The following is a 24,419-nucleotide window of genomic DNA, read 5'->3' on the forward strand; positions in this document are numbered from 1 at the left end:
AGCCCATGAAAGCTTATGCTCTAATAAATTTGTTAGTCTCTAAGGTGCCACAAGTACTCCTGTTCTTTTTAAGTTAACTAGTAGGCGGCCTGTTCTCTCTAGAAAATGATCAGATGCATTGTGCTTTCTTTTTATAGTCTTCCATTTGCAACATTTTCCCCCCCCTTGAAGTGTGAGCCCTTCAAAGTGGGGAGGGGAGGGGAGAAAAAAAGGAAATTTCCCTCCTGCACTGAGAGAGAAAAGGGTGGAGAAAGGCAAAAGAAGAGAACTTTAAGATGCAACCAAGACTGCTCTTTTAATTTAAGGTGACATTACTGAAGAAAACTGAACCACAGACTTCACTAAGATTGTCTTATCAATGTTTCTGAAATGTTGAATTTTAGGGCATCTTTAAATGTTTTCTTCAGACATCTGATCTAGACTCACTTGTTATAACTTAGTGCAGTTGGTTATGTATCTGAAATGTTGTGGAAATGCATATCCTATTAAAAAATTGACCTTATCTACCATTACTGATTCTCTTGAAAATATTGTAAGATAATGACTCACTAATTTAATATATATTTTGACTAGTGTTACAACTGGGCTCTCCAAGACCATTATAATCATTGTGTAGATGAGATGTTAGAGAGAGTTGGACAAAACTTCGGTTTTGTAAAGACATTTTTATAACACACTTTTGTTAAATGCTAGAGAAAGGTTGTTTTAATATGGACAAAGGATCACATATTCCTGGAGATCAATGATTTTTGGAAGGGGATATTGACTTAAACCTTAAAGCACAAGGTTTAATACCTAACAGATCAGGTTGAGAACTATGTGGAATCTCCCCCCTCAAATATGCTTACTCCGGGGTTCTTACACCACTCTCTGAAACACATAGCTGTGGCTGCTGATGGAAATAGCACACTAGACTATTAGACCACGTTTATTCCACTGTGGAAATTCCTACATTAAAAAAAAAAGCCCTATGATTTTGCAACTACACATTGCAACATTGTTCTGGTGTGTGGAAGCATGATCAATTAAAAAGATAAACCGAAGTGAAACTTTTTTTGATCAAATGAACAAAATAGCAAACACTATAACTGCTGACCAATTAAGTTACAATTTTCCATGTTTCAGAGTAGCAGTCGTGTTAGTCCGTATTCGCAAAAAGAAAAGGAGTACTTGTGGCACCCTAGTAACGAACAAATTAATTTGAGCATAAGCTTTCGTGAGCTACAGCTCACTTCATTGGATGCATCCGATGAAGTGAGCTGTAGCTCACGAAAGCTTATGCTCAAATTAATTTGTTCATTACTAGGGTGCCACAAGTACGCCTTTTCTTTTTCCCATGTTGGCAACCCAGGGTGTTAATGATCAAAATGTTTTAAACAAATGCTTTTTAAATTGTGACAAGTCAGTGCACTTGACTACACAAGTTGAAAATACATGTAGTTTGCAATCCTGGGGAGGGAAATCCTATTTAACTGACTCTAGTGCTGGTGAAAGTAGCCCTCTTGCTGTTTTTGCAAAGTGCAGTTATCGAGCCTTACAAATGGGTACGGCAACAGTAAGCTTAGGCTAGATGCTGAAAGGCAACATCTCAGGCTCAATCCACAGTCAAGACTGAATATCGCTCCCCTCCCCAAAGCAGCTGTGGATAGCTTTTAACACCACTTCAGTTACGTTTCGGGCTCACCTTCCCTGTCCAGCGAGCATGACTGAAACAGGGCTAAACTGTCCACACACTACAGCTGCTTGGGGCAAGGAAAGGAAAGGAAAGGGAAAAAAAAAAAAAGTATTCTTCCCTGCTACCCTGATGGCTGGAAAAGTCTTCAAGACATCCCAAGACAGAGAGTAGGCCTCTTCTGGACTCTGTTGTCGCCGTACTAGCCATTAGCTAGCTGGCAAACGCGACTGTAATCGCTAGCCTGGTCCACTCACAAGTATTTAAGCGTCCAGACCACCGTGGTCAGTGTCGTTAGTTAGCGTCTGTTGAGGTTAGGGCCCCCCCCGCCCCGCCGCCTGACCCCTGCTGCGGGCAGCCCGCCCCTCGCAGGCGGCAGACTCCCGTGCGGCAACGCCTTCCAGCCGCCGCCGGCCCGGGCTCCCAGCGTTCCCCGGGAGACGCCGCCCGAGGCAGATGCAGAGCGGAGGCCCCAAACCCCGACCTGCCAGTGCCAGGGTCGCCCTCTCGGCACAGCCCTGCAGGCAGGACCGGGGCGGACCAGCGCCCAGACGCGCCAGCCCAGGCCGGAAGAAGCCTCAAGCTGCCGCTGTAACCCGAGCGCGGGCGGGGGGGGGGGGGCCGGCCTGCCTCCCGCCATAGCGAGCCGCGCCGCCTCGCTCTCTTCCCCGCCGGAGCGGGCACGGCACGGCACCGCGCCGCGCCACAACCCCACCCCCACCCCTTCTCTCAGGAGCACGTGGTCTCTACGTACTTCACGTTCGACGTACTCGCGCTTTACGGACTAGCTGGCCCAATCCGCTACGACCTTACAGACACACCGCCGATAGGCCTCCCACGCGCCAGTAAGCGCGCGCCTTACATCGCGGTCGGTCAGTCATCGCCCCGCCCAACCCGGCGCGGCGCAAGGAGGAGGGGAGGGAGAAAGGAGAAGGGGCCGCTGGAAGTTAAGATGGCGGCGCGTGTGTGAGTGCGGCGCGGAGCGAGTCTCTTCCTGACGCTGCCGTCGCGGGCCCCCGCACCCCGCTCCGCGTCGCGTCGCTGCGGCGAGGGAAGGACTCTGCCTGCGGGTGCGAGCGCCCCCGCCGCCCCGGGGGAGACGCCGAGTTCCTCCCCCCACCCCCATTGTGTGCCCGGCCTCTGCGGGGGGAGCGCAACATGACATCGATCCACTTCGTGGTGCACCCGCTGCCGGGCACCGAGGACCAGCTTAATGACCGGTGAGGGGAGGCCCATGTGGCTGAGGGGGACGCAGGACGGAGAGGGAGGGGCGCCGCCCGGCCCCCGTGTGTGAGGGGAGGGGCCGGGCCCATGTGTCTGGCGGCCGGAGCGCGGCGTGTGGCGGGGCTCTGGGAAGGGGAGGAAGCCTCGCCGCGGGGCCGGTGAAGAGTTAACCCGCTTCTCCGCCCGGTGTCTAGTGTATCAGGGGGGTGGGTCAACTCTCTCTCTCCCCCCGCCCCCTCTCCGCGGGGACGGTGAGGGGAGGCGCTGAGCTGCACGGTTTAAAACATGGTCATTTCCTTATAGTCCCCGGACACCGCAAACTCTGGGTACTGGGAGATCGTGACCTCTGCGAGTGTCTCACTCCCTTCCTCGCCTCTCTCCGCCCAGCTTTCAGTGGTCGGGGGACACCGGGGTTGTCCCAGGCTCCCCATCTGAAAAGTGGGTTATAATTACTCCTGGGCTGAGGCTGAGGAGGAGCAAAAATTTGTCCATGTAAATCAACGATGAATTGACAGACGATGCAGTTGGGAGGTAGGGGTGAAACTGATGGAACATACACAAGGACGGGGAGGGAAGTATAAAGTGGGATAAATATAAATGTTTGTATTAGGTTTTAGGCTTTTATTTTGAAAAGGGCTGTTCTATAAAGTGCTGACTGTGGTAGGGAAGAGAGACAGGAGAGAGACATGGAAACACATTGCATCTTTGAATGTGGTGTTTGGAAACTTTACAATTATATTTTAGATTATGGTGAGAAAAATGCCAGTTATGAAGAAACTAAAACAGGCCTGGGGAAGAAAGGAAACCTTTTATTTAAATCTCAAGAGGTGTGAGACATCTTAAAATTCTCTGTTGTCTTCTTCTAATCATTATTAATAGAGTTTTCTGCAGCTAGTAAATTTCACAAATATAAAATCTTAATAGGATCTGAATTGATAAATTCTCAGCTTATATTAATTCCCTGTCAAATTGTTTGTGGTTAATAATAGAGAAATCCTAGATTTAGTTATAGGGTGGAAATCTAAGTAATCTTCTTTCTTATCAGGCTGTATGGGCCTTTGGATATGGACTTCTGTCCTTTGCTGCCTCCCAGGTTTGAGCATAGATCTAGGCTTCCATGATGATGTCTCACTGAGTAATTTGGAGTAGGAAAAGAGAATGTTGAAATGCCTCCATTAAACCACATCTGAGAATCAGGGAGGTTAATGTTTACAGTGAGCAAAGTAAGTCATTGAAAGGATCATATTTCACCCAAACTGCTTCATCTTTGACCTTAAACAGAGAGGAGAGATTTGTAGTGATAAAAGGGGGCTGTGACCTGAAACTTGTCAGTTGGGTGTAACTTTTTTTGGAGTGACCTGTCCTGTCTTACAGGACACTGTTTGTCATGTGCCTCCCAAAAGAGGCGGCATAACTACTGCTGGGAGATTGACCTCCTTCACAGTAATGCGTTCATGTATGGCATGCAGTTGCTTCCTGCAGGAGAAGGTGAGCACTGATACTGTGCTGGGATATTTCCATTTCTTCACTTAACTTCTGGTATATGAAGATTTTTTGATCTTGAAAGAACCAGCATGTTTTTAAAAAATATGACAAGACTGTTATTCAGCATGTAATTGCGCACATTGCTCCAAGTGTATTGAAGGAATGCTGCAGGTTTTTCTTTAACACTTCACTTGTCTTGTTTATTGGCTCAGCTTTTGAAGGCCTTGCATTCAGCTAACTTGCATTTCTCTGTTTCTCAGTAATGCAGCAAGTTTTGAAAACCACATTTGATCATTTCCAAAATAACAAGAAAAGTGCTCGGGGTCAGTTGCCAGAATTCTAGTGATTTGGGGGAAAATTGGAAAAATGAAAGGGGAAAAATGGCAGACATATGGAGTCTCAGATATCCAATTAGAAAAGCATCTCTGCAATTATTTATATATCAAACAGGTTGATGACACCCATTAATGCCTTCCAGTATAACAATATCCCTGGCTCATCTCTGTGTGTCCTCCCAGCAGAGTTTAACATCTTAATACGTTGAATGACTTTTTTCTTTCAGACAAGGAAAAAGAACAGTGGGGGGAATAGGAGTGTGAGCACAGCCTCTGGGGGTAGGGTGAATGGGTGGGGGAAGAGGGGTCATGCACAACCCCTTCTGGCGTTCAGTGTGGGTACCCTGCTATGGTGGAAGAGGAGGAATGGGGAAAGCAGATGTGCACAGAGCCCCTCCTATGGGTGGTAGAATGGGGGATCCTGGAATGTGGGAGGACGAATGGGGAGGACCCTCTGGTGTGGGGCTATTAGGAGACCCTGGTATGGGAGAACTCAAAACCTCTGACTTAGGGGGAAGGAGTAATGGGAGGGCACAGAGAACTGACTGCTGGCATGGGGAGAAGATTGGGGAACTCTGGTATGGGAAGATGGAGAATGGGAGGTATACAGACCCCTGGCAGGGAGGAGGTTGAGGGACCCTGGTGCGTTAGTGGTAGTATAGGAGGGTACACATAGTCTCAACATGAGGGAGGGGTTGGAGGAAGTTGTGTGGTGCTGCTGAAAGAGATGAATGGCACAAGGGGAGCTTGTGGCCTGGAATGAAGGAATTCAAGAAGCCCCTGGTATGTGCAAATGCAATAACTTGGTCTACAAGAATTACAAAGTGTGTGCCCCCCAGTTATCTGTACTGAATATGACCCTTCAGTCCTTCTAGCACTTTCTAAATTTATTTTACCACAGCACCAGCCCTTAAGACTTTTTTATTTAGTACAGGAAGCTTCACAAAAATGTGGTAATTAATACATAGGAAAAAAGCTGTAAAAGTGCTATTAAGTAGTGACTTTTGTTGAATCAAGTGTCTTCTTGATCTGAGCAGAAAATTGTAAGTATCCTTTTCACAAACATAATTTTACTAGAAACGTGGTAAATGTGTATCAGAACTTGTAACACTGAGTTCAGAGGGGTTCATAAATAGGTTTGTGTGGTGGGTGTTATTCAGGAAATGCCAATTCATTTTTGTTTATAGCAGTACTACTTATTGCTGTAATGTGACGATATAACAGGGCCTAGAAAGCATTATACTTGTGATTTCACATAAATATGCATTTAGAAATTCCTGTTGAGCTGTAAGATGCTTTTCTACATCTTTTTTCCATTTTATAGAGTTCGCTTTTCTTTTTCTAGACTTGCTATTCTTTCTACCATGAATACTGTCAGCAGGCAAAGTCACTTTTCTCCATCCCCACTGCAGCTTTTAATTGCTTCTCAATCTGATTTTTGTGAGCAGAATTCCATTTTGACAGCCCACTGTAATACTCTGTGCAAAAAAACCCCCTACATTATGTTGGTCTCCTGAAATCATAAATGGATAAGTATCAAGAGTTTAAATTTAATATTTAAGATATTAAAGATATTTGGGATACCTGTTGAAGCATGAGGAATTTACACATGCAACTCTCCTGTGAATCAAGATATTGGATGGCCTCAGATCTTAAAATAAGGCATTTAACCATGTAAATTTAGAGCAGCAAATAGAATGTTTGAAAGAGGCAAAGTCAATTAAAAAAGCACTGTTTTCTGAAAATATTTTACCTCCTATTGTTACAAATAACACCTGAAATTTGAGGAAAAATCTTTTCACTTTGTGAATTTGACTGCAGTTAGCATATAGTTTGTACGAATTTCCCCCAACATAATTAGTCTCCTCTTTATCTGAGTAGGCATTTCACCCAATAACAGGGGAAAGGAAAGAAATGATTTTAAAGAAATGATTGTAGAACCCACAAAAATTGGGAAGGGGACTTGAACAGTTGTACTACCTGAAATTGATTTTTAATTTTCTTTTTGAAAATAACTAGAGTCCACCTTGATGGTGTCCCTTAGTACTGTCCCATAGAAGTTGAAGTATTGTTAAAATAACTTATTCAAGGTATTCAGTAGTTGTCTAGAAGCTATTTTTTCTGGAGAAAACAAAGTACAAGATGGTGGTTAAAAGGAAGGCAATATGTGGTGCTCGTATTAGGATTCATTTTTTGAAATGGTTAACTGATTTGCTCGCCTTTGTTTAGGATGTATTGAATTAATGAGGCTTTCCAGAGCAGTAGTATATTTGTTAGAAAAATTTCTCCTCTGCAGACCAAATAGGAAAAATTAAAATTCAAGATGCAGTCTGCAACTTGATGATCTAGAAATTTTCTTTCTGCAGAGTACAGGTGACACAATAGTTTATGGCTTTAATTTTTAAAACAGAAGTGCGTAGCTACTGAGACAGTTGGCAGTAAAGATATTAATATACTTGGGGTATGGTCTTTGCTTTGTAGCGTTTTAATGTGTCCAGGGCTGGACATCATGGATGCAGCGTGTACCTCATGGAGTATAGCTCCACAGGCGCTCCTTCACTGATGCAGAAAGGGTATCTGGGGAGAGGCAGGGAACTGGTGGATCCATGACCTCAAATTAGCCTTTTACCTATTGTAACTTTCTTGGGTAGACAAGACTTTAGTTACAAGTCAGTTGTGTTGGGATTTTGTTTGAAGGACTTAGTCTCTTAAATGCATATGGGATTAAAACTTAATCCCGAAGTTTTAATGGGAATGGCAGAAAACTATAAAACTTGTATGCCCCTGTCTGTATTAGACCCAAGTTTGTATGTAATTGATTATATAAGGATTAATTTAATACTAATAATCACTTTCTGGAAACAGAGCTATCTTTGCATACCTGTAGAATATTTTTCCTTTACCAGTCTTTGTTGTCAAAATACACCATTTTATCCCAAAGGTTTAACAGTACTTAATTACAAACTGCATAATAAAACTATTTTTTGAAGTTGAGATAAAAATGGTTGAAACTCTGTGGACCACAGGTTGAAAACAGTTGTTGACTTATGCACTGATGCATTAGGGCTTATGTTTTTTTTTGTTTTTTTTATTTTAAGGGTAAGTCATGTAGCAAGTTCACCAACTTCTTGGTTTTAGCTTTTGGCTATATTCTTGACTGAGTCCACTGTAGTTAAAATATTCAGAAAACTCTGTCTGCACTTTCTTTAGTTCTGTAGTCACAAAATTTACTATGTAAAGGACTTGTATAGAAGCTCAGAGCATTTCCACATTTACATTTTATAGCACACTCTAACTAGCTGACTCAGGAGGATGAAAAATCACCCTCCGAGTGCAGCAAGAGCATAGTGTGGACAGGCTCCAAGCACTAGGAGCACGGCTCCCTGCGCTCAGAGCTATTCCCCTTGTGGAGGTGGGTTACCAGTGCATGACCAGACTCACACTTCAAAGTGCTGCCGTGGGAGTGCTCCAGCGGCAGCACTTCGAAGTTTCTAGTGTAGACATAGCCTCAGACTTCAAAAATAAATTTTTTTTAATTGACACTTGTCCATGGACAACTTGGTACTCTAGTTCAGTTGTCAAATAAGTATGGTTGATGCAACTTTTCTGCAGTCATGTTAGCACTTCGGTTGCTAAAGATTTTTTTAAAGTGAAGTTGCACTGTATGCATACTTTGTGTACCTTCCTCAAGGACAAACTTCTGATCTGATGTTCATATACAAATTGTGAATTTTTTTTCTGAGTGGCATCTCAAACCTGAGATTGAAAATGCGAATGAAGGGTTTGGGGGGAGTAGGCCTATTCTTAAATGTCAGTAGTAGTAGGCTCTGCTCAGCCACTGCACCCCAAACTTGATTTCGAGGACAGCACATGCATAATTGGCTATGCAGACACTTCCTAAAGTGTGGTCTAAGGTGCAAGTGGCTGAGCAGAGCCAGCTGAAGAGTTTATCTGGGTAGCAGGCTGGTCACACACAGTCTCCAATCCCTTGTCCTCCCTCCCCTCCAGTTTTAGGATTGCCTTTGGGATCAGACTTTGTGTTTACTAGTCTTGCTAGATTAGCCCAATGGATTGAGATTATATTGGTCACATCTTGAGAATAGATATGTAAATCGGAAAAATACTCAGTTTTTGATCATATACAAAAGTAGGATTTTTGTGACTAGTACAGATATTTTTGCAATGTTTTAATTCATTGTAAAACTTAAAACCAACTAATCACATATACTAATGTGGTTAGTTTCAACATACTAAGTATATAGTCATATGTAAAAATAATTCCTGATGACAGTTGCTTTAGTTGCCATGCTGAATGAATTTGTAACATGATAAATTTGGTTCCATAAATCCACAAGTTAGGCTTAAAACAGATTGTGTGTGTGATCTTATGTTCTTAACTAGAAAGACTATTTAGAGGGATATAGTAGATACAAAAATGAAAGAAATTTTTACATAAATGTAAATGATGCATTGCTTCACCCAAACAGTATACCTAAATACTACAGTTTTCCAATGTGTTGCACCTATACTTATTTTTACAGTTATGACTTTGTAATTATAGTATTGTCTTAAATGTAGGGTGTGTGTGTGTGTGTGTGTGTGTATATATATAATATAAAAAAATATAAATAAAATCACAGATAGGGGTTCAGGGTAATTGACAGAATGCTCGTCTTTTATAGTGGTTGCACTCGTAGCATCCTCGGTAGTTAAGTTTGCAAAACATTCCTATTATAGCCTATTCCTATCACCGCACCACATATCGGCTCTACAGCCTCCTTGCCCCTTAGAATGGGTTAAATTGCACAGAATATTTTTAAAAACCATGTCAGAGACTCTGTGAAGTCTCTCTTGCAGGAGACTTTTTTTACATGGAAGGCACTCAGGCTGAGAACCTCAAAGGGATTTACCCCATGGACTTTAGTGGAAGTTAGTCTAAATACCTGTGAGGATCTGGGCATTGTATATTACAGTGGTGGGCAGCAGAATAAAACTTAGGTAGGTAGAATGAATAGATTGGGGGACTGTCTGGGGATAAGAAGATGGAAGTTGAGGCAACAAACAACTTAGGCAAAAACTGCCTTTTAACAAGTTTTGAGAAGTATGCAGTTCAAATTGTGCATGTATCAGCATTATGTCTAACCTGGAGCAATACCCCTCTCAAATGAAGAGTCTATGGTCACTAAGCAATTTTGAAATAATTCATTAAAGCAAGGGCTCACCTGCATACCAAGTATCCATTTTCAAATTTTAAACCTCTTTCCCCCCGCCACCCTTTTTTTGGCAGAACCTTTTAAGTAGGAGAAATATTTTACCAGCACCATTCCACTGATTCAGAAGACAGAACAGGATTTTGTTGCACAAAAAACCTACTTTCTGAGACAAAACATGGAAAATTTCTCAAAGTTGTGAATATGTGAGAAGCACCTCCATTCATAATGATTGTTTTAAACTGGTCATTTGTAAGCTTATACAAGAGCATAGATAAATAAATATGTAGTTGGCTTTATCACTATTCACGCATTTTGAGTTGTAAGACAACTAGGTCCTGTATGTGGCAGGATGATGTCTGTTACATGTTCGAAATGCTGATCTATAAAGACACAATCAAAAAGTGGGGAAGGAGATGCAAGATACAAGCATAGTGCTTAGGATGGTGATTAGCTATTCCAAAACAAAATCGGGATCTGAAGGATTGTTCATTTAATCTTGAAGTTTTCTCATTTTTGCTTCTTTGAGTGGCTTCTATGTGAAAACCACAGGTTGTAGAACCTAAACCACATAGGATATGACATTCATCTTCAAAAGAAGTGACACTAAGGATTTGTAACACAGTTTGAAAAATGTTGCTGAAGAGCTAAATCTGTTTACTCAAAGTCCATACTACAAATGCACCTCCAACACATCTGAGATTCAAACATAGCACTTGTTGGGAAAGTTGTGAGGCTTATTAAGATGCAGTTCCTCAATCCTGCTGACCAGCCCCATCTTTTATATCCTCCATCGTTGGCTAATGTTTACTAAGGTCCTGATGCTGCAGTTGGATGTACATAAGTTCAAAAAACTGCCTGTGTGGGAATCTAATTGCAGAGCAGAACTTAAATATGGAGTTTGCCTTTACCATGTCTGTTGAGAAACATAAGTCTTTTAGCAAAGCAGAACTGTCTGAATTCTATGTTTCATTCTGTTGCTGCTGGTCTCAGTTTTCCCAGGGAACTTTCCTACTGATAAATGAGAGAGTGCTCTCCCCCCACCCCTTCCCCTGCCAAGTCTTGATAATTAAATCTTAAGACATGATGGGCTGTACATCTTGGGTGTGTTGGGGCTTGAGGAGAAGTGCTTCAAATGCAAACAGTTTTTGCATTTATCAGCACTACTACACAATTCATCTTATTGCAGTTACAAAATGGGCCTTTGATTAAGATAATGTTATATTTTGCATACATTGTCTTTCTCTGTACTTACTAGTTGGATAGATGTGGATTGGGGCAAGATAGTTTTGGAGGGGGTTTTTGGGTAACAATGTTGTAAAATGGCTCCTAAGGATTTCTTTGTAGATTTAAAAATAATTGAGGAAATTTAATTACATTAGTTTGTTTGTTTTTCCAGGTTTTTGGTTCAGACTCTCCCCATGCCCTATTGCTCCAGCTCCCTTCTTCTGGCAGAAATGATCTTTCCAAAGTGTCTTCTGCCCCTCCTCCTCCAGTTAGTTTTCTCATTTCATTTTGTATTTTTCAAAAACATTTTACGTTGGGAATAGGTTAATGCTCCCAAATGCCTTTTTAATTTTTTTTTTAAAGGCTGGTCAAACTGTAGGAGGAGTGCAGTGAGAACCTGCAACTGCAAGTTTTAAAAGACAACTGCAATGAATTTGTTGTAATGCCATACATAGCTAAAATGGTTTTACTAAAGAATACCAATTACTAAGGGAGTTTTCAAAATGTTTTGCTGTTTTTAATACCTCTTTGCTGAGTCAACAGAAGCAATTGATCACTACTGTTTTACTGCTGCTACTGGTATGACGTTCAGTTTTGCTGATTTAGTTTGTGATAATAGAAGTGTAACTTAGCAGATGGAAGCATGAAGGTGGGAGACTTTCATAATTTTTCAGGTTTATCTTTTAATATAAAATATTGTGTAGAAAAACGTACATGCACAAGCTGTTTGCTGCTCTTTACTCAAAGCAGCCAGTACCAGCCACAGCCGAAGATGTGGGTAATTTAGGACCATTATTACTGTATTCCAGTAGTGCTTTAATGTAAAACAAACATCTTCACCACTTCCCAGGTCACGAGGCTTGGCGGCCTCCTTTCCAAATGGGAATCGGCAGTAATAGCCAGGAGGATCCTGCATTGCCTCTTGACATCATTCACTCAGCTCAAACTTAGACTCTGGTTTTCTTTTTTCTTGTGCTGTATTGCTAGTAGTTGTTGGTCCCTTCATCTTGAACCTCTCCCACTGCCGCATCTCCATCTGCCTAATCTAATTCTCCCTGCTTATTATTTTGCTTGCCATCTTCTCTCTTCCCCCTCAGGTTCTCTTGCACTTTATCTACTCCTGCTTCAACAGTTCTTTCCGATCCCACCTCCTTTCCCCCCACTAGCCCCTGTAATAAAACGCATGTTTCCTGTCCAGCTGGAATGGAACTCTCTCAAAATATCCTTAAACCTAAAATGAAGTTCTTGTCATAAAAATAGATGACAAAAAAGATAAAAAGATTGGGGAGAAGGATATAGCATATAAATAAAATCATCAGAGCGATAGTAGTTCCAAGTCTTTGTTCAGTTTTTATATATATAAAAACTTACAAGCCTTATGCTTGTCGTTGCCCTGACTACTTATATGCTATATCCCTTTCACACACATTTTATATCTCTTGTCTTTTTGTAAGTTTGTAAGTTCTTTGAGACTGAAGTTGTCTTTCTGTATTTTTCTCCAAACTTTTAGTGCAATGAGACCCTGCTGCTGGTTGGGAGTGATTACAGACTAAACAAATAATTTAATTGGCGTTTAATATTATTCACCCCCTTGCAGTTTGACACTACGTAATATGGACAAATAAGTGTCTGTGTTGCACTAAATTTTCTAATAACTTAATACAATCATCAAATGCTTAGCCGCCTTCATGCATTTACCTGAGTGGCACTTCCTTGGTCACAAGCTATTGGCCTGATTCAGCCACCATTAAAGTCAATGAGTCTTGCTATTTATTTAGGTAAGAGGACGACCTGGCCCCATAACAAACAGGTAAAATGAAGATTTCCTACAAATTATTTAAAAATTGTTCAATTTTTACAATTAGATTAAATTTTAAATCACCCTTTATGGGTGACATGCAAAATTGGCTTCTGTATTTTGTGTAAAGTTCCTGAAAACTTAACCCCCACCTCAAAGAAGACTCCAAAACCTGCTGCTTGTTCTTTTGAAATACCAAAAATATCAAGTCTCTGCTTCCCTGATTTTGCTGCACTCATAGGTCTGAAATATGGATTACGAGCTTTCTCATTCCTTAATATTAAGGGGTTGAAGATGTCAAATCTTTGACGCTTTTCTCTAGTGTTTCTTAACTGTTATCCAAAGACAACATGTTTTAAACATTTCAAATAAAAATAGCTTCCCCTCTCAGATTTCACTTATATTGTGTCTGATTTCTTATTCATAACAATTGCCTGTAGTCTTCCAGGTTAAAGAGGGTAGACAAAAATCTGAATTTCTAATGGAAAAAAAATTACCCCCCCCAAATTTCAGGCTTCCTTTATATTGCATAAAGAAGCGAAGTGTGGGCACCTTTTCTTCCACCCTGACCTTTCCTGGTCACCTTTTAAAAAGTACTTTAAAGAATTTTTTTTTTTAATTCAGTGGTATAATGGCAGAGTTTTTTTTTAGGGGCTCCCTCTTTTTACTTCCTATTGGTCACATAGTGGTCCATCTCATTTGTATATGTTTTTCCTTTTATGAAAATAGATTACTTGTATAGCCTTTCATAGGCTTTGCTGTCAGGACTGTTTCACCCTTTCTGAAATGTGCCCATCTGTAGGATAGAACTCTGGAGCTATTTAACAGTACATAGAAATGTTGCAAACAATTTTAAGATATCCAATACTGTATTTTGTTACGGGGGGAAAATAGGCAGCCAGAATGTAATGTGATCAGAACAGTGCCACTCCTGCAAAAAGGTATTGTTCCCAGGAGTGCCCAATACCTAGGTTTTTAATATCTGCTGAAAAACTGCACCACCATGCAGGGCTAGTGATTCAGTCAAAGCAGGGTGAGACAGCTTATATCTGACAAGATTGCTACCCTAAATAGTGTGGCTTCAGGCACAATATGAAGCAAGAGCTATATAGTGTGATGCTTAATGAGTTTCTCGGCATAAAACCAGAAGGCTGGATAGTCTGTGGGGGAAGCACCTGGAAATGTTGTGGCTGCTGTACTGGTAGATGGAGGGGGGAAATAATCAGTTTTTGGCAAATGCAGGCAAAGTGGTACAGTGACCTATTCATCCCAGAGGCTGACTGGCTTTTCAGTTTTGAGTTATTCAGCCTGAAATCCCACTTCTGATAAAAGTATGGCTGCTTGTTTTTGTGGCCCAGCACTGTCTCCTAAACAATGCCCCCCCCCCCCCCCCCGTTTCCCTCCTAAAACAAGGTTGCAATATCTGGTGATATATAAAACTGAAAATGATTTCTTTGTTCTTTAAACATTCTATATTTAGATGAAGTTTTACCGTTGGCAATTGAAAGAGATTTTAGTTATACAAGCAAGGCACTATGTAGCCTGTAGCTTCCCGAATGCATGTTATGCAACAAGTCTCTCTAATTCCTGCAGCATAACAATACTGGCTGTTGTATTTTGGCTGCATTTTAAAGCAAATTAAAAATGTGTGACTTACTGAATTTATTTTCAAATGTAATATTGCAGTTAGAACAATGTTCCGTAGGTTTAATTTGATAAATTTAACTTTGGACTGTTCTTACATTGATCATTTGTGTGCTGCTGTATTTTGTGTTCACAATTGTATTATTGTATTTGTAAGTTAGGAAGACTAAAGGCTTTTGCACCTTCTTTTGGTGTTGAGAAAGTGGAGTTGAGGTGGTTAATTTTGGATTTGGAGGATTTTGCTCATCCGAAAAGTAGAACTGACTTTTCGTCCTATACTATTTCAGAATGTACCGTTAAGATAATATTGTTGGACTGGATTATGGTTGTGTATTGACCTGTATATCTGAACCAAAGAGGATGTGATGTCTCCCATTTAATGATTTTTTGTGTGTGTGTGTGTGTGTGTGTGTGTGTGTGTGTGTGTAGACTGCTGTTCTGTCTCCCTAGCCTTGGAATGATTAAATACCATGCCCAGGGTCTGTTCAGTCTCTTTCTTTAGGCACCATTTATTGATTGCACTGACAATCTTTAGCAAACACCAAAAGTAAAACAGTTCAGCATAAATCCAACAGGTGCCTTTCCCCGACCCAGGGGCTTTCTTTCCAGAGCATCACATGGCAGCACTTTCTGAGTTCTCCTATAGAGCATGTGCATGGCAGTTCACCTTCTCCAAGGCCTGCCCCTGGAACTAGCCTGCTTTCTGTGGGTCCCCCTTCTCAGGGCTTGTCTTCGCTACCACGTGGGGTCAATCTAAGATAAGCAACTTCAGCTACGTGAATAGAGTAGCTGAAGTCGATGTACTTAGATCTACTTACTGCGGTGTCTTCACTGTGGTAAGTTGACAGCCTACACTCTCCCGTCGACTCCGCTTGTGCTTCTCATTCTGGTGGAGTACCGGAGTCAACGGGAGAGCGCTCAGCGGTTGATTTATCACGTCTTTACTAGACATGATAAATCAACCCATCACTGGATCGATTCCTGCCAGCTGATCCAACGGGTAGTGTAGACAGGCCCTGAGAGTGAGCTCCTTCAGCCTTTATAGGAATCAGATGCTCATCAGGCAGTCGCCTGACCCATTCCTAGCTTGGTCTGATGATCCCTCTCTGCCAGGCCCAATCATCTATTGTAAAAGAACCGTGCCTCAGAACTGTACAGGCTTGCCTCAGGCTCCCCAGCCCCTAAAGGGGAAGACCACCTCGTTAGAAAGTGCCTGTGTAAATCCAACCAAATGTGTCAAGACCACCGCGCTTGCAGGACCAGTACTCAAGATCATCTTCTAGCTTGAAGAATGTGGTCTGCAAATCCACTAACCTCTCGCTGTTTAAAAACCTATTGGATACACACTTATACTCAAGGCTAGAGGAAAGTAGCTGAACAAATCATTTACAAATTTATCTTTGGGGGGGGGAGAAACCTCTCCATTTGCATATACCCTATGCTATGCACTAGGCTTTGCTGAGTATACACATTACCTTACTGATGTTACCTTTGTCTGTTCTTCCTCATACCTTTCATCAAGGTGTTTTGTTGCCCTGTTTATTGCATCATGTCCTAAAGTAGTTTAAAAAAAAAAGAGTACTTGTGGCACCTTAGAGACTAACAAATTTATTAGAGCATAAGCTTTCGTGAGCTACAGCTCACTTCATCGGGTAGTTTGTAAGTTTCATAGTGTATGGGTTTTAGTACACTTTGGAATTATGTTAAAATAATCTATAAACATGCCTTCGCCTCCCAAAGACTTAGGTGTGGATGTGAAAAAATTGGATATGATACATAATTCCCTATTACTGGATCTTCAAAGTGTATGTGAGGGTGGATCCTGGCATCTGAGGTTTCTCTTACACATTTATCTCCAGGCCACCAGACTCCATATGTCACAAGTATACCACTTGACATTCAGACTGCTGGGGTTAGCTGTAGTCCTCAGTAACTTATTCAATTCTTTGCACCCATGTCACCTCCAGAAAGTGCGGGGAGACTTGAAAATCTGGTCCTTCCTTTAACCAGTATCTTGTTTCCCTGTGGCACTGTAGCACTCTCATAATTGAAAACTGCATGTCTACACTATTGGAGGAGATCTTGAAAAGCCTGCTTTTCCCTAAACCAGTTGCCACTATGTTCTTGTTACTAATGGCACTCTGCTACTGAGGCTCACTGACTACTGTGAAGGAAGGGATGCCATCTGATGGAATAAAGTTTTATATTGACTATAGATCTGTAAAGATTGTTTTATTTAGTGTAGTGTGCACGGATGTTTGATCTAAGTGGTAATCTTATCTATTTTCCCTTTTGGGAAATAATTTCTGTGCTGTGTGCTAAAGAAAAGGTGGAATCGGAAAGTTAAATAGTCTGTCAAATATACCACATAAGTACCTGTGCCATTCTAAAAGACTCCATTATGTTAGCAGTTCAGGGACCAACTTTATGCCTTGTGTTTTTGACTTCAGTGTGGGTTGAACCAATGATGAATTTAGTTCAAAGCGTTGTCACTTTCATAAGCCCTCTTCCTGGAGTGTTCTCTTTGAGCAGGGGTATCAAACATATATGTATTTGTTGGCCTATATGACATTCACATTCTCTATCATCTAAGCTTTCATTTAACCCCCCCCCCCCAAGTCTCTATCCCTACTATCTACAGAGAGAACCTTCCAAATTTGAACGAAGTGCAGCTGATGCTTTGGTGTTGGCCTAATTCTGCGGCTAACTTGAAACCATGACTTAAAGGTGTGAGCTGCTTCCCCCCTCCCCTAAGTTGATATTCATTCAGATTAAAGCCCAGTAATGACACTTCAGTTTCAACATTGGCCATCTAATCACTGATCATTTTGGTGGATGGAATGGAGTGGGCAGTAGTGAAGTAGAATGGAAGAGCACACTTGGCTGAAAATTGGGAGTTCCTTGTGGGATGGAAATGCTGAGAAAATTACAGAAGACTAGTAAATATGTGGAAGTGGGAGCAAAACGAAGGAGGATAAAGAAAAGAGAAACAAAGGATAGAGAGAGTAGTCCTAAAGGGAATCATGTTTTACAATAAGTAATATATGTGAATAAGACACTAAACAAATTTACATAAAAAACTATACTTAAAAGTAGTGTTGCCAAGTCAAACACTCAAAAGATTGGAATGATAGAATTAAGGTTGCCTTTGCTTACTCACTGATAGTCTTTAATTACACAATCACATTATTTTTTCCATAGTACCCCCTCCTTATTCTACAAATTCATAGGTATTCAATATTTCTTTTTATTTTAATCATTCATTATGTTGCCCCAGAACTTATCTACACCATCTATTGAATACAAAATTATTTCTGTGGTGTTCTCCCCATAGTATCTGAGTGCTTCACAAACATTTAATTAATTTATCTTCATATCACCGCTCTGAGATTAGGTGGTATGATCACTTCACAGCTGGGGAACTGAGGCAAAGAGAGAGGAAAAAATTGAGTAAAGTGCCCATTAATTCTGGGTTCCCAATTTGAGAAGCCTAGGGCCTGATTTTTTTTTTCAGAATACTTAGTATTTTATATGTTCAAAGCACAGCTCCTGTTGACCTAAATTGCAGCTGTGAGTGCTCAGCACTTCTGCAAATCTGGCCCCAGGTGTCTCATGTTGGGCTCCTAGAAAATGAGGAGTGCACAGTTAGTGATCCCCCATAAAAAGTTTGGGTTTAAGTATGAGTGACTTGGCCAGAGTCGCATAGGAACTGTGTAGTGGAGGCAGGGTTAGAATCCAGTTCTACAGTGTGATGATCAAATTCCTTAACAGTGTGGCAGTCCTATTTCCTCCTGCTGTCTCTTGCCTCGTTCGCTACCCACCTTCAAACTTCTGCAACAAGTGAGGCAGGGGTCCTACAGAAATGGTGTCATTTACTACATAACTCTGATTCATTCCCAAAGTGTTGTCCATACTGTGCACTAAACAAGGCAAGGGTCCTGGGGAAAATTAGTATGTGATCATATGCTTAAAGGCTATATATCGTAATGCCTATGCACAAGGAGATTGAATTAAGGTTACATGGGCAACCTTAATTTTGGGATTTCATAACTTTCAAGCAATTGTCTTAGCAATCTTAACATTCTTTTAATGTTAGGTTTTTAAATACAACTTCCTACCTTTTTTTATATGTAAACATTTAACAAAACCCACTGTCATATGGAACAATAATGATCCTAGGTCATCAGCAGGTTTGGGATCTTAAGATCCCCAGTACAGTCCTCTATCTCTTCTTGATCATATGATGTAAGTGGTAGTGGTATAGGCCATGTGGACTGCTACTAGAGGGGGATAGAGGCACGTACTTTGCTGGTGGATATCACAGCTATTTGCTGACATCAGAGGAATGTTGAGACTTGGTAAGAATTGATTCAATTCCAGGGTCTAGAAGTGACTGTTTTGTAGTATTTATAGACCCATGTGCCCACAGCCTGTCTGCCTCTTCTGTGCAACCTATCTACCTCTTGGCTATGTGTTCTCCCTACTTCTAGTCAACCAATCCTCTTGTCTCTTGCTCCGATCTCCTGTTCCTTTTTGCACCCTTTTTTGTGTCCCAACACCCTCCCCTCTGCATCTGTACAACCTCTTTACCCACCTCCTTTCCTGCTCTGCTCTTCTTCACCCAATAGATTCTATATACTCTACTTCCACCACCTTCCAAATTCCTTACCTCTCTGCATTCCAGTCAGACTGTTTCTCCTTTTCTTCCACTCTGCTTGGATGCTAGAAATTGGAACACAAGAGAAACAGTCTTCCTGCATCCGATGAAGTGAGCTGTAGCTCACGAAAGCTTATGCTCTAATAAATTTGTTAGTCTCTAAGGTGCCACAAGTACTCCTTTTCTTTTTAGTCTTCCTGCTCTCAGTGCCATTTTCTGAAACCACAGCAGCCTGGAATAGCAATTGTAGGGAATGTCCTGCTTTGTCCCTGCAGCCCCTGCTGGATTGGAGCACACTTAGTGCAGATGGACTCCTCAGAATTTTCATAAGAAAATAAGCATGGCCATGATTTATCTAGCCCAGTATCTTGTCTTTCAACAGTGGTCAGTGCCAGTTGCTTGAGAGGGATTGAACAATGCAGGCAATTATAGAATGATCCATCCCTGGACATCCACACTTAGCTTCTGGCAATCGGAGGCTAGGGACACCCAGGGCATAGAATTGCATCCCTGACCATCTTGGCTAATAATCACTGATGGCCCTAACTTCCAGAAACTTACCTCCATTCTTTTTTGAACCCACTTATACTTTTGGCCTTCACAACATCCCCATGAGTTTTACAGGTTGACTGTGTGTTGTGTGAAGAAGTTCTTCCTTTTGTTTGTTTTAAACCTGCTGCCTATTAATTTCATTGGGTGATTCCTGGTTCTTGTTTTATGTGAAGGAGTAAATAACACTTCTTTATTCACTTTCTCCACACCAGTCACAATTTCGTAGACTCTATCATATCCCCTCTTTGTCATCTCTGTTCCCAGCTGAACAGTCTATTTTTTGGTTTCAGAGTAGCAGCCGTGTTAGTCTGTATTCGCAAAAAGAAAAGGAGTACTTGTGGCACCTTAGAAACTAACAAATTTATTAGAGCATAAGCTTTCGTGAGCTACAGCTCACTTCATCGGATGCATTTGGTGGAAAAAACAGAGGAGAGATTTATATACACACACACAGAGAACATGAAACAATGGGTTTATCATACACACTCCTTACAGTGTGTATGATAAACCCATTGTTTCATGTTCTCTGTGTGTGTGTGTATATAAATCTCTCCTCTGTTTTTTCCACCAAATGCATCCGATGAAGTGAGCTGTAGCTCACGAAAGCTTATGCTCTAATAAATTTGTTAGTCTCTAAGGTGCCACAAGTACTCCTAGTCTATTTTTTCCATCTCTTCTCATATGGATACTGTTCCATATATTTGATCATTTTTGTTGCTCTTCTCTGTACCTTTTCTAATTCTAGTATATTGTTTTTGTGGTGGGGTGACCAGAATTTCATGTAGTATTGGGCATGGTGTATAGTAGTGTGGGCGTCCCATGGATTTACATAGTGGAATAATGATTTTTTTTTTAAAAATCTATCCCTTAATTAATGCTTCCGAACTTTGTGTTAGCTTATTTGACTTCTGCTGCACATTGAGCCAATGATTTGAGGCAACTATCCACAATGAATCCAAGATCTCTTTCTTGAGTGGTAACAGCTAAATTAGACCCCATCATTTTGTATGTATAGTTGGGATTATGATTTCCAATGTGCAGTACTTTGCATTTACCAATATTGAATTTCATTTACCATTTTGTTTCCCAGTCACATAGTTTTGTGAGGTCTTTGTGACTCTTCACAGTCTGCTTTGGACTTAACTAGCTGGAGTAATTTTGTATCACCTGCAGATTTTGCCACCTGGTTTACCCCTTTTTCCAGATCATTTATGAATGTTGAACAGCACTGGTCACAGTGCAGATCCTTGGGGGAAACCACTATTTACCCCTCTCCTTTCTGCAAACCTTACCATTTATTCCTACCCTTTGTTTTCTGTCTTTTTAAACAGTTACTGATCCATGAGAGGGTCTTCCCTCTTATCCCATGACTTCTTAGTTTGCTTAAGACTTTTTGGTAAGGGACATTGTCAAAGGCTATGTCTACACTATGAAATTAGGTCTAATTTATAGAAGTTGATTTTTAGAAAGCGATTTTATACAGTCGATTGTGTGTCTCCCCCACTAAGCGCATTAAGTCGGCAGAGTGCGTCCACAGTATCGAGGCTAGCGTCGATTTTCAGAGCGTTGCACTGTGGGTAGCTATCCCACAGTTCTCGCAGTCTCTGCCACCCATTGGAATTCTAGGTTAAGCTCCCAATGCCTGATGAGGCAAAAACCATTGTCGCGGGTGGTTTTGGGTACATGTCAGTCGCCCCTCCCTCCGTGAAAGCAGACAATCGTTTCGTGCCTTTTTTCTGTGCAGGCACCATACTTTCAGCAGAAGGTGCAGTAGGACTGCTAATCGTTGTCATTGAATCACTGCTTCCGCTGCCACTCTGCTCTCCTGCTCTAGTCTCGATAGCGAATTTCTCCATGTTGTCTCTCATGGGCTCCCACTTCCGCTGCAACTCTACTCTCCTGCTCCCATGAATCCACCTTGCAGGTTGTCAGCCACCACTTGTGCTGCCATTGTGCTCTCCTGGTGATCTCGCAAGGCTGCTTCTGCTGCAACTCTGCTTGGCTGCTCTTGTCATGCCATAACACGGCAAGCGTGCAGCCTGCTCAGCTGTTGTGTCCTGGCAGAAGACAGTGCAGTAGGTCTGCAAACCATCACTGAATGACTGCTTCCGCTGCCTCTCTGCTCTCCTGCAGATGCCATACCACGGCAAGCATGGAGCTGGCTCAGATCACTGTGGCAGTTATGAGCATTGTAAACACCTTGCACATTACCATGCAGTATATGCAGAACCATACCCTGCAAAAGCAGGCGAGGAGGCGATGGCAGCTCGGTGACAAGAATGATGAGAACATGGACACAGATTTCTCTCAAAGCACAGCACCGGCAATTTGGCCATCCTGGTGGCAATGGGACAGGTTCATGCCGTGGAATGCCAATTCTGGGCCCCTGAAACAAGCACAAACTGGTGGGCCCGCATAGTGTTGCAGGTCTGGGATGATTCCCAGTGGCTCCGAAACTTTCGCATGCGTAAGGGCACTTCCATGGAACTTTGTGACTTGCTTTCCCCTGCCCTGAAGCGCAAGAATACCACGATGAAAGCAGCCCTCACAGTTCACAAGCAAGTGGCGATAGCCCTGTGGAAGCTTGCAATGCCAGAGAGCTATCGGTCAGTTGGGAATCAATTTGGAGTGGACAAATCTACTGTGGGGGCTGCTGTTATCGAAGTAGCCAATGCAATCACTGAGCTGCTGTTATCCAGGATAGTGACTCTGGGAAACGTGCGGGTCATAGTGGATGGATTTGCTGCAATGGGATTCACTAACTGTGGTGGGGCAATAGATGAAACACATATCCCTATCTTGGGACCGGACCACCAAGGCAGTGAGTACATAAACCAAAAGGGGTACTTTTCATTGGTGCTGCAAGCACTGGTGGATCACAAGGGACATTTCACCAACATCAACGTGGGATGCCGGGAAAGGTACATGATGCTCGCATCTTCCAAAACTCTGGTCTGTATGAACAGCTGCAGCAAGGGACTTACTTTCCAGACCAGAAAATAACTGTTTGGGATGTTGAAATGCCTATAGTTATCCTTGGGGACCCAGTCTACCCCTTAATGCCATGGCTCATGAAGCCGTACACAGGCAGCCTGAACAGTAGTCAGGAGCTGTTCAACTATAGCCTGAGCAAGTGCAGAATGGTGGTAGAATGTGCATTTGGACGTTTAAAAGCGTGCTGGCGCAGTTTACTGACTCAGTTAGACCTCAGTGAAACTAATATTCCCATTGTTACGGCTTGCTGTGTGCTTCACAGTATCTGAGAGAGAAGGGGGAGACATTTATGGCGGGGGTGGGAAGTTGAGGCAAATCGCCTGGCCGCTGATTACGCGCAGCCAGACACCAGGGCGGTTAGAAGAGCACAGCAGGGTGCGGTGTGCATCAGAGAAGCTTTGAAATCCAGTTTCATGGCTGACCAGGCTATGGTATGACAGTTCTGTATGTTTCTCCTTGATGAAAACCCGCCCCCTTGGTTCACTCTACTTCCCTGTAAGCCAACCGCCCTCCTCTTCCCCCTTCGATCACCGCTTGCAGAGGCAATAAAGTCATTGTTTATTAATTCATCACACAAATAGGGGGATAACTGCCAAGGTAGCCTGGGAGGGGTGGGGAAGGAGGGAAGCACCAGGTGGGGTGGGAGAGGAGAGAAGGACAAGGCCTTCTGGGGTACTTCAAAACTTATTGAATGCCAGCCTTCAGTTGCTTGGGCAGTCCTCTGGGGTGGAGTCATTGGGTACCCCAAGCGCCCCCCACCCCATGTTCTTAGGCATCTGTATGAGGAGGCTATGGAACTTGGGGAGGAGCGTGGTTGATTACACAGGGGCTGCCGTGGTGGTCTGTGCTTTTCCTGCACCTCAACCATACTCCGGAGCATATCAGTTTGATCTTCCAATAGCCTCAGCATTGCATCCTGCCTCCTTTCATCATTTGGCTGCCACCTCTCCTGTTGCTCCAGCCATCTATTCTTTTGCGCATCCCTCCTGTCCTTGCGTTCATTTTGTGCTTTCCTGGACTCTGACATTGTCTGCCTCCATGCATTCTACTGGGCTCTTTCAGTTTGGGTGGACTGCGTGAGCTCAGAGAACATTTTATCGTGAGTGCGGTCTTTTTCGCCTTATCTGCGCTAGCCTCTTCGACAGAGATGCTAGTCGCAACGTTGAAGCATTTGCAGCTGCAGGAGGGGAAAAAAAAAGATTAAAATTGAAGAAGACACATTGGCCATTTAAAAGGAGGGGCTGATGTTTTCAGGTTAATGTGCAGCACAAACCCAACTAACCCGCGCCCCCCTCCCCCACCCAATTCTCTGGGATGATAGCTTCACCCCTTCTCCCACCGCATGGCTAACAGGGATGATTTTTTTTCAGCCCCAGGCAAATAGACCAGCAGGAATGGCCACTTCTGAATGTCCCCTGAATAAAATTCCCCTCTTTCAACTACGTTTCAGAGTAGCAGCCGTGTTAGTCTGTATTCGCAAAAAGAAAAGGAGTACTTGTGGCCCTTAGAGACTAACAAATTTATTAGAGCATAAGCTTTCGTGAGTTACAGCTCACTTCATCGGAATGCATCCGATGAAGTGAGCTGTAACTCACGAAAGCTTATGCTCTAATAAATTTGT

General features: G+C 42.4%; 1 protein-coding gene across 27 annotated transcripts in view; it reads left to right on the forward strand.

Moving 5' to 3' along the window:
* The first annotated feature begins 2,058 nt into the window (after positions 1–2,058).
* UBR5 (ubiquitin protein ligase E3 component n-recognin 5) overlaps positions 2,059–24,419 on the forward strand; it is a 140,954-nt gene continuing 118,593 nt past the window's right edge. For 24 of the 27 annotated variants that reach the window (XM_043507472.1, XM_038389366.2, XM_043507471.1 and 21 more), the window contains exon 1: positions 2,582–2,892. In XM_043507472.1, coding sequence (XP_043363407.1) covers positions 2,831–2,892 — 62 coding nt within the window. In that variant the 5' untranslated portion in view covers positions 2,582–2,830. Of the gene's footprint in view, positions 2,893–24,419 lie in introns of all 27 variants that reach the window. The other 3 variants (XM_043507469.1, XM_038389368.2, XM_038389362.2) reach the window with 3 other exon arrangements.

The sequence above is a fragment of the Dermochelys coriacea genome, chromosome 2 (genome assembly GCF_009764565.3).
Source record: "Dermochelys coriacea isolate rDerCor1 chromosome 2, rDerCor1.pri.v4, whole genome shotgun sequence".
Taxonomy (NCBI): Eukaryota; Metazoa; Chordata; order Testudines; family Dermochelyidae; genus Dermochelys; species Dermochelys coriacea.